The following is a 12,800-nucleotide window of genomic DNA, read 5'->3' on the forward strand; positions in this document are numbered from 1 at the left end:
TGCTGTCGTGCAGGCTTTGTTGTTCCATCTATACAGCACAGGCAGAGTAGATTTAGTATAATTCTTAAAGGCTCTAGGATTTTTAAAATGTTAAATGAGCATTGGCTTCAACTTAAAGTCACCAGTTGCATTGGCCCATCACAAGAGAGTCAGCCTGTTCTCTGAAGCTTTGAGGTCAGGCATTGACTTCTCCTCTCTAGCTATGAATGTCCTAGGTGGCATCTTCTTTCAATAGAAGGCTGATTCTTCTACACTGAAAATCTGTTGTTTTGCGTAGCCACCTTCATCAATTATCTTGGCCAGATCTTCTGGATAACTTGCTGTAGCTTCTCCATCAGCACCTGCTGCATTAACTTGCACTTTTAAGTTATGGAGATAGCTTCTTTCCTTAAACCTCATGAAACAACCTCTGCTAGCTTCAAACTTTTCTGCAGCCTCCTCACCTCTCTCAGCTTTCACAGAATTGAAGAGAGTTAGGGCCTTGCTCTGAATTAAGTTTTGGCTTAAGAGAATGTTACAGACAGTTTGATCTTCTTTCCAGACACTAAACCTTTCTCTATATCAGTAATAAGACTGTTTGCTTATTATTTGTACATTCACTGGAGTAACACTTTTAATTCCTTTGAAGAACTTTTCCTTTGCATTCACAATATGGCTAATTGGTTGGTGCAAGAGGCCTAGCTTTTGTCTTGTCTCAGCTTTCAATATGCCTTGCTCACTAAGCTTAATCATGTCTCGCCTTTGATTTAAAGTAGGAAGCATGCAACACTTCCTTTCACTTGAACACTTTGGGGCCATTGTAGGGTTATTAACTGGCCTAATTTCAGTATTGTTGTGTCTCAGGGAATGGAGAGTCCCAAGGAGAGAGAAATGGGGGAAGGGTGGTCAGTGGAGCAGTTAGAATACATACATCACTTATGAATTACGTTTGCTCTCTTATGTGGGTACAGTATGAGATGCCCCAAAACAATTACAATAGTAACATCAAAGATCACTTATCACAGATTACCCTAACAGTATAATAATAATGAAAAGGTTTGAAATATTGTGAGAATTAACCAAAATGTGAAACAGAAACAAGTGACCACATGCTGTTGGAAAAATGGTGCTGAAAGACTTGCACAATGCAGGGTTACCATAAACCTTCAATTTGTAAAAAAGCACTATAAAGCAAAGCACAATAAAATGAGGGATCCCTGCAATTAACTTTATACAAAACCAATGACTCCTGTAATAATAAAACTTAAGGTTTTGATGGCCTACCTGTAGATCTTTCACATTTGGAAAAGGAATTCCTATTGTTATGACAGCACGGGCATTGTCATCTGAGAAATCCAGACCCTCACTCACTTTACCACGACAAACTGCTACCAGGAGAGCTCCATCTTAAACAACAGAAAAAAGCATATCCAAAATTCTCAGAAATTGCTTATTCTTGTCATTTTGAAAATACCTGATTTATAATTATAGTAATTACAGTAGCAAATTTAAAATAATCAAAATAAAACACTATTATGAGATAAAGTTTTAAAAGTTCAATGTCTTTAAGTAAATAAGGGGAACACAATTACATTTATATGCAAAAGGGTAGCAAACCAATTTACAAACTCTGCATCTTCCAGATAACTTATACAGTAAAAACATGTCAGAATAGCAACTTGCATATGAACTGTGTGATTATAAACAGGTTTATTTAATAAAAATTGAAGTTGCATTATTACCTTTACCACCTGAAAGTAAAATTCTCAGAATAATTGAAATAATTGTAATTGATAATACATATCATATGGAATCAATATATTTAAAAGTATTGAAAACAGACACAGAGAACACCATAATATATACACCATAAAAAGATACTCATATGTTATATTACCTCTTTCTTGCATTGTTCATAAACTACTACTATCCCTTCACATCAAACTTTTTTATTTTATTTTATTATTTTTTGTGTGTGAGACAGGGTCTCACTCTGTCAGCCAGGCTGGAGTGCAGTGGCACAATCACAGCTCACTGCAGCCTTGACCTCCTGGGCTCAGGTAATCCTCCCACCTTGGCCTCCCAAGTAGTTGGAACTATAGGCACACGCACCACACCCTGCTAATGTTTGTACTTTTTGTAGAGACAGGATTTCACCATGTTGCCCAGGCTGGTCTCGAACTCCTGGGCTCAAGTGACCCACCCGCCTCAGCCTCCCAAAGCGCTAGGATTACAGGCAAGAGCCACCACGCCCGGCCTCATATCAAACTCTTCATGGATATGCTCTAACTTGGAATTGAGTTTTCAGTTATGTTTTGAAAATTCAAGTTTACTTTATGTAATAGAATACAAGCACCAAGTGTACTAAATGCATCAAAATATAGGTCTCATTTGGCTAGTAAGGAATATATTTATATATATCCTAACTGCCTTTTTGCACAAACTATTTCAGGTAGTGCACTGAAGACTGTGAGATGATGGCATCGTTTTTCTTAAAGTTGAATCAGCATACCCAAGTGAAAATATTCATAGGAGAACAAGTACAATTAAAAGAATTTCTTTACCCAATTTATTTTCTTTTCACTCAGGATTATAATTTTTCTCTTAAGTGTAATTCATCTAAAAATATAAAATTGTAATTGTACCTTCTTACTTTGTAATAAAAAATATTTTTTCACCGACCATGAAATAATTTCCAGCTACCTTTCTCTCCTTTGTATTTGATTGCGTCATAGTACACCTGCAGTAATTCATCAAAATTCGTTTTTTCTCCTCCCTGTGGTTCTACAATGACTGTCTTCACCAACTCCAGATTATGCCATAAACCAGTAGAGAGCCAACGTTCTTTTAATTTTTCTAATAACTAAAGAGGGGAAAGAAAAAAATTATTTTTTGTGTGTCTAGCTAAACAAACTTAACTTCATTTGTTTAAGCCAATGTGACTATGGCAAGTATATTAATCTCTCTGTGTCTTTTCTCATCTATAAAATGAGGAAAACAATATATCTCATAGAGCTGTTATGGGGTTAAATTTATTAACAGATTTAGAGAGATCTGAATGGTGCTGGCACAGTTAGCTGCTGCTGCTGCTACTACTACTATTATCTTGGCAATTTCTACCACTACTACTGCTACTACTACTATTACTACTACTACTTCTACTATTATCTTGGCAATTTCTACCACCACCACCACTACTACTACTACTACTACTATCTTGGCAATTTCAAAAGCAAAAGCAAAAAACAAAAAACCTCTGTCAAAGTTAACAAACTTTAAGTTCTCTCTTTAAACCTAAGGTGAAGTTTCTTAATATTCTTAAATAGTCTTCAAATGAAGATGATTTAAGATCATTTTACTAAGTGTATAGGCAGATAAGCTCATTATTTGAATATTTGATCATCATTAATAACCTGCATTGAAAAAAGATATAAATAAAGACTCAGCCAAGAAGTAGAAAATATATGGGCACAAATGGAACATTTACAGCCATGGGCTAGATTACAAAAGGACATTCAACAAATTTTAAGCAATCCTTATCATATTGATCACATATTTCAACAGTTATGCCATGGTAGATTAAAAGTCAATAATATAAAGTCATGGTAGATTAAAAGTCAAGCCCAAAACAAAAACTCATCTTGATTGATTGATTGATTTTAGAGACAGGGTCTCTGTCACCCAGGCTGGAGTACAGTGGCAAGATCATAGCTCAGTGCAGCCTCGAACTACTAGGCTCAGGCAATCCCTCCACCTTAGCCTCCTGAGTAGCTGGGACTACAGGTGCATGCCACTACACCCAGCTAATTTTTATATTTTGTGTAGAGATGAGATCCTGCTTTGTTGCCCAGGCTAGTCTCAAACTTCTGGTCTCAAGGGATCCTCCAGACTCAGCCTTCCAAAGTGCTGAAATTACAGGTGTGAACCAACACACGTGGCTGTAAAACTCATATTCTTAAAAACCATATGAGTTAAATAGAAAAAACACAGTATAACTCATGAAATCTTTAGTTATGAATAAGAAAAGCACTCACAATTCGAAACATGTGGCATACAGCAATGGCAATACGTGGAAATACATTTATAGCTTTAAATATATTTATTTTTAAAATGTCAAAATAAAAGAATCAAGTATTCTTTCCAAGAAGCTAGAAAATGAAATATAGCAAATGCAAAGAAAGAAGTTAATAATAAAGCTGAATAAATGAAAAAGACAAAAGCTAATATTAGAGATTATTATTTAAATTGAACTGTTTTATCCACTTGTTATATACTATGAGTTCTACACAATTTGGACAAGTTATTATAAGAAACCACCCAAAATTCTCTGGAAAACAGCAACTGATCAATTTTTATAAGATAGTTTATTTCCTCAATTTTACCTTTAACTATTTTTAGAAATAAACTTCTTAATAAGACTATAAAACAAAACATTAGTAAAATAGTTAACTGCTGTATAATATGCTTTAATTAAATAGGAAGAACTACTTTAATTCCATAAACACAGCTAAGAAGTTATTATATTACTTTTTATTCTCCAGAAAGACATCAAGGGAGGAATAGAGGAACAAAAAAGCTATAGTTAGACAGAAAACAATTATTGAAATGATAATAATGTCTTTCCCTATCGGTCATTACTTTAAATGTAAATGGATTAAATTTTCTAATCAAAAGATATAAAGTAGCTGGATAGATAAAAACGCTGTCTGCAAGTGACTCACTTTAAATTTAAGGATACCCATAGGCTGAAAGTGAAGGGATAGAAAAAGATATTACTTATAAATGGTAACCAAAAGACAGCAGAGGTGGCAATTCTAAGATACTAAATAGATTCTAAGTCAAAAATTGTCACAAGAGACAAAAAAAAAGGACATTATATAATGATAAATGGGTCAATTCACTGGGAATATTTAACAACTATAAATATACACACAACCAACATCAGAGCACCCAAATATAGCAAGCAAATAGTGATTGTACTGAAGAGAGAAATAAACAGCAATATAAGAGGAGTAGGAAAGTCATATATCTCACCTTCAGTAATGAATAAAACATCCAAACAGAAGATAAACAAGGAAACGGAACTTGAACAATACCAGAGACCAGATGGACCTGACATATATAGAACATTTTACCCAACAGCAGCAAAATACATATTCTTCACAACTGTACATGGAACATTCTCTAGGACAGATCATGTGTTAGGTAACAAAGCAAGTCTTAACAAATGTAAGATAAAAATTAATACCAGGTATCTTTTGCAACCACAACAGAATCAAACTAAAATTCAGTATCAGAAAGAAAACCAGCAAATTTACAAAAATATGAAAATTAACACACTTTTGAACAACCAATGAATGGGTCAAAAAAGAAATCAAAAGGAAAGTTATGAAATTATCTTGAGACCAGTGGAAAAAAAACCACAACATACCAAAAGTAAGAAATACACCAAAAGCAGTACTAAGAGGAAAGTTTATAGCGGTAATGCCAACATTAAAAAAGAAAGATCTCAAGTAACCCAATTCTACACTTCAGGGAACTAGAAAAAGAACAAAGTAAACTCAAAGTTTGCAGAAGGAAAGAAATATTAAGATTAGAGCAGAAATAAAATAGGGAACAGAAAAACAATTAAAAAACAGTTGGTTTTTGAAAAGATCAACAGAATTGACAAGTCTTTACCTAGATTGGTTAAGAAAAAAAAAAAAGAGAAAATCAGAAATGAAAGAAGACACACTGATGCCACCGATACAATAAAAGACTACCCTGAAAAATTATATGCCAATAAATTGGATAAAATAGATGAAATGGACAAATTCCTAGTAATATACAACCTACCAAGACTGAATAATGAAGAAACAGAAAATCTGAACAGACTAGTAAGGAGACTGAATCAGTAACAAAAAGTCTCCCATCAAAGAAAAGCTAAGGACCTAAATGGCCTCAATACCGATTCTACAAAACATTTTTATTTATTTAATTTTATTAATTTTTTATTTTCATTTCTTTGCTAATTAATTTATTTATTTTTGAGATACACTCTTGCTCTGTCACCCAGGCTGGAGTGTAGTAATGTGATCATAGTTCACTGTAACCTCAAACTCCTGGCTCAAGCAATCTTCCTACTTCAGCCTCCCAAGTAGCTAGGACTAGAGGCATGAGCCACCATGCCCTGGTAATTTTTTTTTTTTTGTAGGTATGGAGTCTCACTATATTGCCCAGGTTGGTCTTGAACTCCTGGCCTCAAGTGCTCCTCCTGCCTTGGCCTCCCAAAGTGCTGGGATTACAGGTGTGAGCCACTATGCACAGTCCTCTATGAAACATTTAAAGCAGGGGTCCCCAACCCCCAGGCCACAGACGGGTACTGGTAGAATCCAGGCTACACAGCAGGAGGTGAGTGGCAGGTGAGTGAGCATTACTGCCTGAGCTCCGTCTCCTGTCAGATCAGCAGCAGCATTATATTCTCTTAGGGGTGCAAACCCTATTGTGAACTGTGCTTGCAAGGGATCTAGGTTATATGCTCCTTATGAGAATCTAATGCCTGATGATCTGAGGTGGAACAGTTTCATCCCGAAACCATCACCCCCACCCCCAACCCAGGTCTGTGGAAAAGCTGTCTTCCACAAAACCAGTCCCTGGTGCTAAGAAGGTTGGGGACCATTGATTTTAAAGACTAATACAAATGTAGATTCAATGTAATTCCTATCAAAATCCCAATGACATTTTTTACAGAAACAGAAAAAAATACAAAAATTAATATGCAACCACAAAGGACTTGGAATAATCAAAACAATCTTGAGAAAGAACAACAAAGCTAGAGGCATCGTGCTTCATGACACTTACATCTTACAAACCCACCATAATCAAAATAGTAATTGCATTGCCATAAAGACAGACATATAGACCATTGGAAGAGAATAGAGAGCCTGGAAATAAATCCACACATGTATGATCAACTGATCTTCGGCAAGGGTGCCAAAAATACATAATGGGGAAAGGACAGTCTCTTCAACAAATAGTTCAGGGCAAACAATATCCACATGCAAAAGAATAAAACTGGACCTTTATCTTACACAAAACACAAAAGTTCACTCAAAATGGATTAGACTTAAATGTAAGATTTCAAACTGTTGGCCGGGCGCAGTGGCTCATGCCTGTAATCCCAGCACTTTGGGAGGCCAAGGTGGGCAGATCACGAGGTCAGGAGATTGAGACCATCCTGGCTAACACGGTGAAACCCCATCTGTACTAAAAATACAAAAAATTAGCCGGGCATGGTGGCGCGCGCCTGTAGTCCCAGCTACTCTGGAGGCTGAGGCGAGAATCGCTTGAACCTGGGAGGCGGAGGTTGCAGTGAGCCAAGATCACGCCACTACACTCCAGCCTGGCGACAGAGCGAGACTCTGTCTGAAAAAAAAAAAGACTTGAAACTGCAAAACTCATAGAAAAAAACACAGGAGAAAATTTTTGTAACATTGGATTTAACAATGATTTTATGCATATGACATAAAAGCACAGGCAATAAAAGTAAAACCTACGATTGGGACCACAACAAACTAAAAGGTTTCTGCAAAGTAAAGGGAAAAAAAAGAGTGGAAAGGCAACCTAAAGGATGAGAAAAAATATCTGCAAACCATATATCTGATAAGGGGTTAATATCCAAAATATATTAAGAAACTCAATATTAAAAAAAAATTGAAAAACAGGCAAAGGACATGAATAGACAGTTCTCCAAAGAAGACATACAAATGGTTAACAGGTATATGGAAAGATGCTCAACATCAGTAATTATCAGGGAAATGCAAATCAAAACCACGATGAGATATTGGTTCACAGCTGTTAGGAATGCCATTATTTAAATAAATAAATAAAATAACAACTATTAGTGAAGATGTTGTGATATTGGAATCCTTGTGTATTGCTGGTGGGAATATAAAACAGTATAGCCACTGTGGAAAACAGAAAAGGAAATAAGAATCAAAATAAAACAGTATATATAGAAATGTTTTATGGGTTTCAATATACAAGTCTTTTACCTCCTTAAGTTTATTCCTAAGTATTCTATTTGTTTTGATACTACTGCAAATGGAAATGTTTTCCTAATTTGCTTTTCAGACAGTTTGTTGTCAGCGTATAGAAATACAACTCATTTTTGTATGTTAATTTTGCATATTGCAACTTTACTCAATTTATTAGTCCTAACAGTTTTTTTAAAAATAAGATCTTTAGGAAAGATCACGTCTGTAAATAAGGACAATTTTACTTTTTCCTTTCCCATTTGGAAGACTTTTATTCCTTTTTCTTGCCTAACTGCTCTGGTTAGGAATTCTAGTACTACGTTATACAGAAATGGCAAGAGTGGGCATCCTTGCCCTGTTTCTGATCTTAGAGGAAAACCTTTCAGTTTGCACCACTGAGTATGCTACGAGCTTCTTACATATGACCTTTATTATATTAAATTTCCTTCTATTCCTACCTTGTTGAGAATTTGTATCATGAAAGTGTGTTGCATTTTGTCAAATGCTTTTTTGCATTATTGAAACAATGCATGAAGATTCTTTTCAGCAGATGGTGTTGAGAAAACTGGATCACCACATGTAAAAAGAATGAAGTAACACCTTGCCTACATAATAAAAATTAACTCAACATTGGTCAAAGACATTACTGTAAGAGCTAAAAAATATAAAACTCTAAAAGAAAAAAATAGAAGGCTTTATGACCTTGGATTTGGCAATGATTTGTTGGCTGTGGCACCAAAAGCATAAGTAACAAAAGAAAAATACAGATAAACTCGGATTTCATAAAAAATTATAAAACTTTTTTGGATACTGTCAAGAAAGTTAAAATGATGGTACACAGAATGCAAAGCATATGGCTGATAAAAGATTAATATCCAGAAGATACAAAGAACTACAACTCAACAACGAGAAAACCAAACAGATTCAAATATAGGCAAAGGACTTTAATAGACATTTCTTGAATGATTAAAAAAAAAAAAGGCCCAAAGGACATGAAAAGATGCTCAACATCCTTAGTCATTAGGAAACTGCAAGTCAAAACCACAATGAAGTCCCACTTCACTTAGTATAACTGCTGTCCAAATAAGTAAGTGTTGCAAGGACATGCAGAAACTGTAACTGTCACACATTGCTAGTGGCAATGTAAAATGGTACAACTGCTGAGGAAAACAGTCTGGCAGTTCCTCAAAAGTTCATAAGCATAGAATTACCATATGATCCAGCAATTCCACTCCTAAGTATATAACCCCAAATATCCAAACAAACAGGTACTAGGATCCAAACAAACAGCTGTATGCTGATGTTTATAGAAGCATTATTCCCAATAACCAAATAGTGGAAACAACTCAAGTGTCGATCAACAGATGAATAAACAAAATGTATGACCTACATGCAATGGAAAATTATTCAACTATAAAGGAATGAAATTCTGACAAATGCTTGAATATGGATAAACCCATAGTAAGTGAAAAAAGCCACTGTATTTTTGTACACAAAGTACAAATATTGTATGATTTCACTTATATGAGGTACCTAGAATAGACAAATTCTTAGAGATGGGAAGTAGAACAGAGGTTACCAGGGCCTGAGGGAAGGGGCTAAACAGGAGTCATTGTTCCATCAGTACAGTTTCTGACTGGGATGATTGAAAAGTTTTGGAAAGGGATACTGGTGATGGTTGTACAACATCATGAATGTACTTGATGGCACTAAATTGTACACTTAAAAATGCTTAAAAGGTAAATTTTATGTCATGTGTATTTTACCACAATTTTAAAAATTGAAAACACACAAATGAATACTATGTAGTAACATAAATAAATGAACTAGTTTCTCACATATTAACAAGGATGAATCATAAACTTCTAGATGTTGAGTAAAAAATGCAAATACAGATAGATAAATATGATTTCATTTATATAAAGTTCAAAAACAATATGTTCTTTGAGAAAAATATATATAACTTTAAAAAACTCATGAAACTAATACCTTTAGCTTTAGGAGGATACAATTGGGAAGGAACAAATGGAGGATTTTTTTTTTGAGACAGAGTCTCGCTCTGTCACCCAGGCTGGAGTACAGTGGTGCGATCTCGGCTCACTGAAATCTCCGCCTCCTGAGTTCAAGCAATTCTCCTGTCCCAGCCTCCTGAGTAGCTGGGACTACAGGCGGACACCACCACACCTGACTAATTTTTGTATTTTTAGTAGAGACGGGGTTTCACCATATTGGTCAGGCTGGTCTCGAACTCCTGACCTCAGGTGATCCACCCCTCAGCCTCCCAAAGTGCCGGGATCACAGGCATGACCCACTGCGCCTGGCCAGATGGAAGCTTCTAATGTAGAAATAATGTTCTATTTCTTAAGCTGGGTGATGGATACTCAGATCTCCATTTTATTATTATTTAAAATGTACATATTAGTTTTGTAGACTTATATACACACATATTTCACAAATATAAAATATAAAAATTAAACAACGTTAGTCTGATTATTAATATGATGAGTTAGAGGAGGGGTTATAACAGGTACATTTAGGCTACTAATATAGTAATCCAGAGATGGTGGTAGCTTGAATTAGAAAGAGTTAAGAAGAAATATGCAAACCTTGAGAATAAGATAAAAAAGAAACAGTACAAACTTTCCATTTCAAATGGAGGCAAAGGCCCACTAGAAGATTATCTAGGGAAATACACTTTGTTGAACTCACTGTTCACTATTAATTAAGGTTCCAGACTTAGCAAAATTATATTTCAACTTAGATATTTTTGTCTAATACAAATACAAATCATTTCTGTTCAGGAGAAAAGATAACCCTAAAAGTTACTATTTATTGCCCTGTAGTACATCAACCAGTTTTCTTATAGTCTATTCCTTTATTAAATTGCCTACAAGTACGTAAATCCTTAAATGCTCTCTGAATAAGCCAATCATCATACTTTTTCTTCATTAATCAGTGAGTTTAATAAAATCTGTGATAGGTGTTAACTTTATATGTGAGCTATGACTTTATCTTTTTGAAAATTAACTGTAGAGAAAGAAAAGTGAACAGATTATAAAAATACTTAAAATTAAAATGAGTAAGATATGGTGTTGGATGGGACATGACAGGGAAGGGAGAAAAAGGTTCACAGGTGCTCTGTAGGTATATGATTAGCCCAAATATGATTACAGTACCTGCTATGTTTTGAACATTTGTCCTCTCCAAAATGTTGAAATTTAATCTCTAATGTGGCAGCATTGAGAGGTGGGGGATTTTAAGAGGTGACAGGGTAACAAGAGTGCTGCCCTCATGAATGGATTTGTCCAGTCATGTATTAATGGCTTATCATGGGAGTGGGACTAGTGGCTTTATACAAAAAGGAATAGAGACTCGAGCTTGTATACTCAGCCTCCTTGCCCTGTGATACTCTGAGCCACCCTGGGACTCAGCAGAGAGTTCCCACCAGCAAGAAGGCCCGCACCAGATGCAGCCTCTCAGTCTTGAACTTCTCAGCCTCTGTAACTGCAAGAAATAAATTCCTTTTAAAAAATAAATCACCCAGTTTCAGGTAGTCTGTTACAAGCAACAGAAAATGAACTAAGACAGTACCATTCATTCATACAGGCAACACTGGCAAAGGACCAAGACTGGAAGGAAAGATTAAAAGTTTGTTGCCTTTAAGATATCCAAATGGAAATGTTGATATGGCAGTTGGGTATATGGGCATAGTACTTAAGGAAGAAGTCAGAATTTAATTATATATTAGGAAAGCATGATAAAAGATAAAACTAAAAAAGAATGTATAGAGATGAGATTGCCTAGTGGGAGAGTACAGATTTAAAAGGGGGGACCAGCAAGAAAATCTTATTTCCTCTCTGTTTTTTTTTTTTTTTTTTTTAGAGATGGGATCTCACTCTGTTGCTCAGGCTGAAGTGCAGTGGTGTGATCACAGCTCATTGTAGCCTCACATTCCTGGGCTCAAGCGATCCTCCCACCTCAACCTCTCAAGTAGCTGGGACTACAGGTATGCACTGCCATGTCTGGCTTGAAAACAACAACAACAACAACAACAACAAAAAAAAACCAGACAGGGTCTTGCTGTGTTGCCAAGGCTGGTCTTGAACTCCTGGACTCAAGCAATCCTCCACCTTGGCTTCCCAAAGGGATTATATGCATGAGCCACCACACCCAGCCCCTCATCTCTACTACTGCTCATCCAATTCATCAGCAAATCCTGCCAGCACTACTTTTAAATTTATCTAGACTCTAAACATTTCTCACTATCTTTACTGCTACCACAGTGGTCCAAGCCACCACCATCTATCATCTAGATTACAGCAGACTCCTTAACAGTCACCCTTGCTTCAGCCTATGCTCTCTACAGTCCATTTTCCATACAGCAGCCAACATAATCCTTTTAAAACTAAGTTTAAACCCTCCAATGGCTTCCTACTGCATTTAGAACAAAATCTAAATTCTTACTGTGGTGTGATTTTACCCAGCTATTTCTTTGACCGTATCTCCTTCAATTCCCCATACTTCAGTCCTACTCTGCTACAATGGCTTCCTTTTGCTCAAACTAGGTACTCTCCTGTCTCAAGATTCCCACTATCTGAACATTCTTCCCCCTAAATCAGAATGGTTTGCTTCCTCTCTTCCTTTACACTTTTACTCACTGTCACCTTCTCAGATAGGCCTTCCCAAACCATCCAATTAAATTCTAAATGAGCACCCTCCAGCCCCCACCCAAAAAAATTCCAACCCCAGGATCCTCTTTTCCCCCTTTCCTTGCTTTAGTTTTCTACATAGCACTTATCACCATCT

General features: G+C 35.9%; 1 protein-coding gene across 8 annotated transcripts in view; it reads right to left on the reverse strand.

Annotated features, from left to right (window-relative positions):
- BRIP1 (BRCA1 interacting helicase 1) overlaps positions 1 to 12,800 on the reverse strand; it is a 187,980-nt gene that overhangs the window by 62,966 nt on the left and 112,214 nt on the right. For all 8 annotated transcript variants that reach the window (XM_003814472.6, XM_014342182.4, XM_055101590.2 and 5 more), the window contains 2 exons: positions 2,683 to 2,842; positions 1,264 to 1,385 (listed from right to left, as the gene is read on the reverse strand). In XM_003814472.6, coding sequence (XP_003814520.4) covers positions 1,264 to 1,385; positions 2,683 to 2,842 — 282 coding nt within the window. The remainder of the gene's footprint in view (positions 1 to 1,263; positions 1,386 to 2,682; positions 2,843 to 12,800) is intronic.

Source organism: Pan paniscus, chromosome 19, assembly GCF_029289425.2.
Source record: "Pan paniscus chromosome 19, NHGRI_mPanPan1-v2.0_pri, whole genome shotgun sequence".
NCBI lineage: Eukaryota > Metazoa > Chordata > Mammalia > Primates > Hominidae > Pan > Pan paniscus.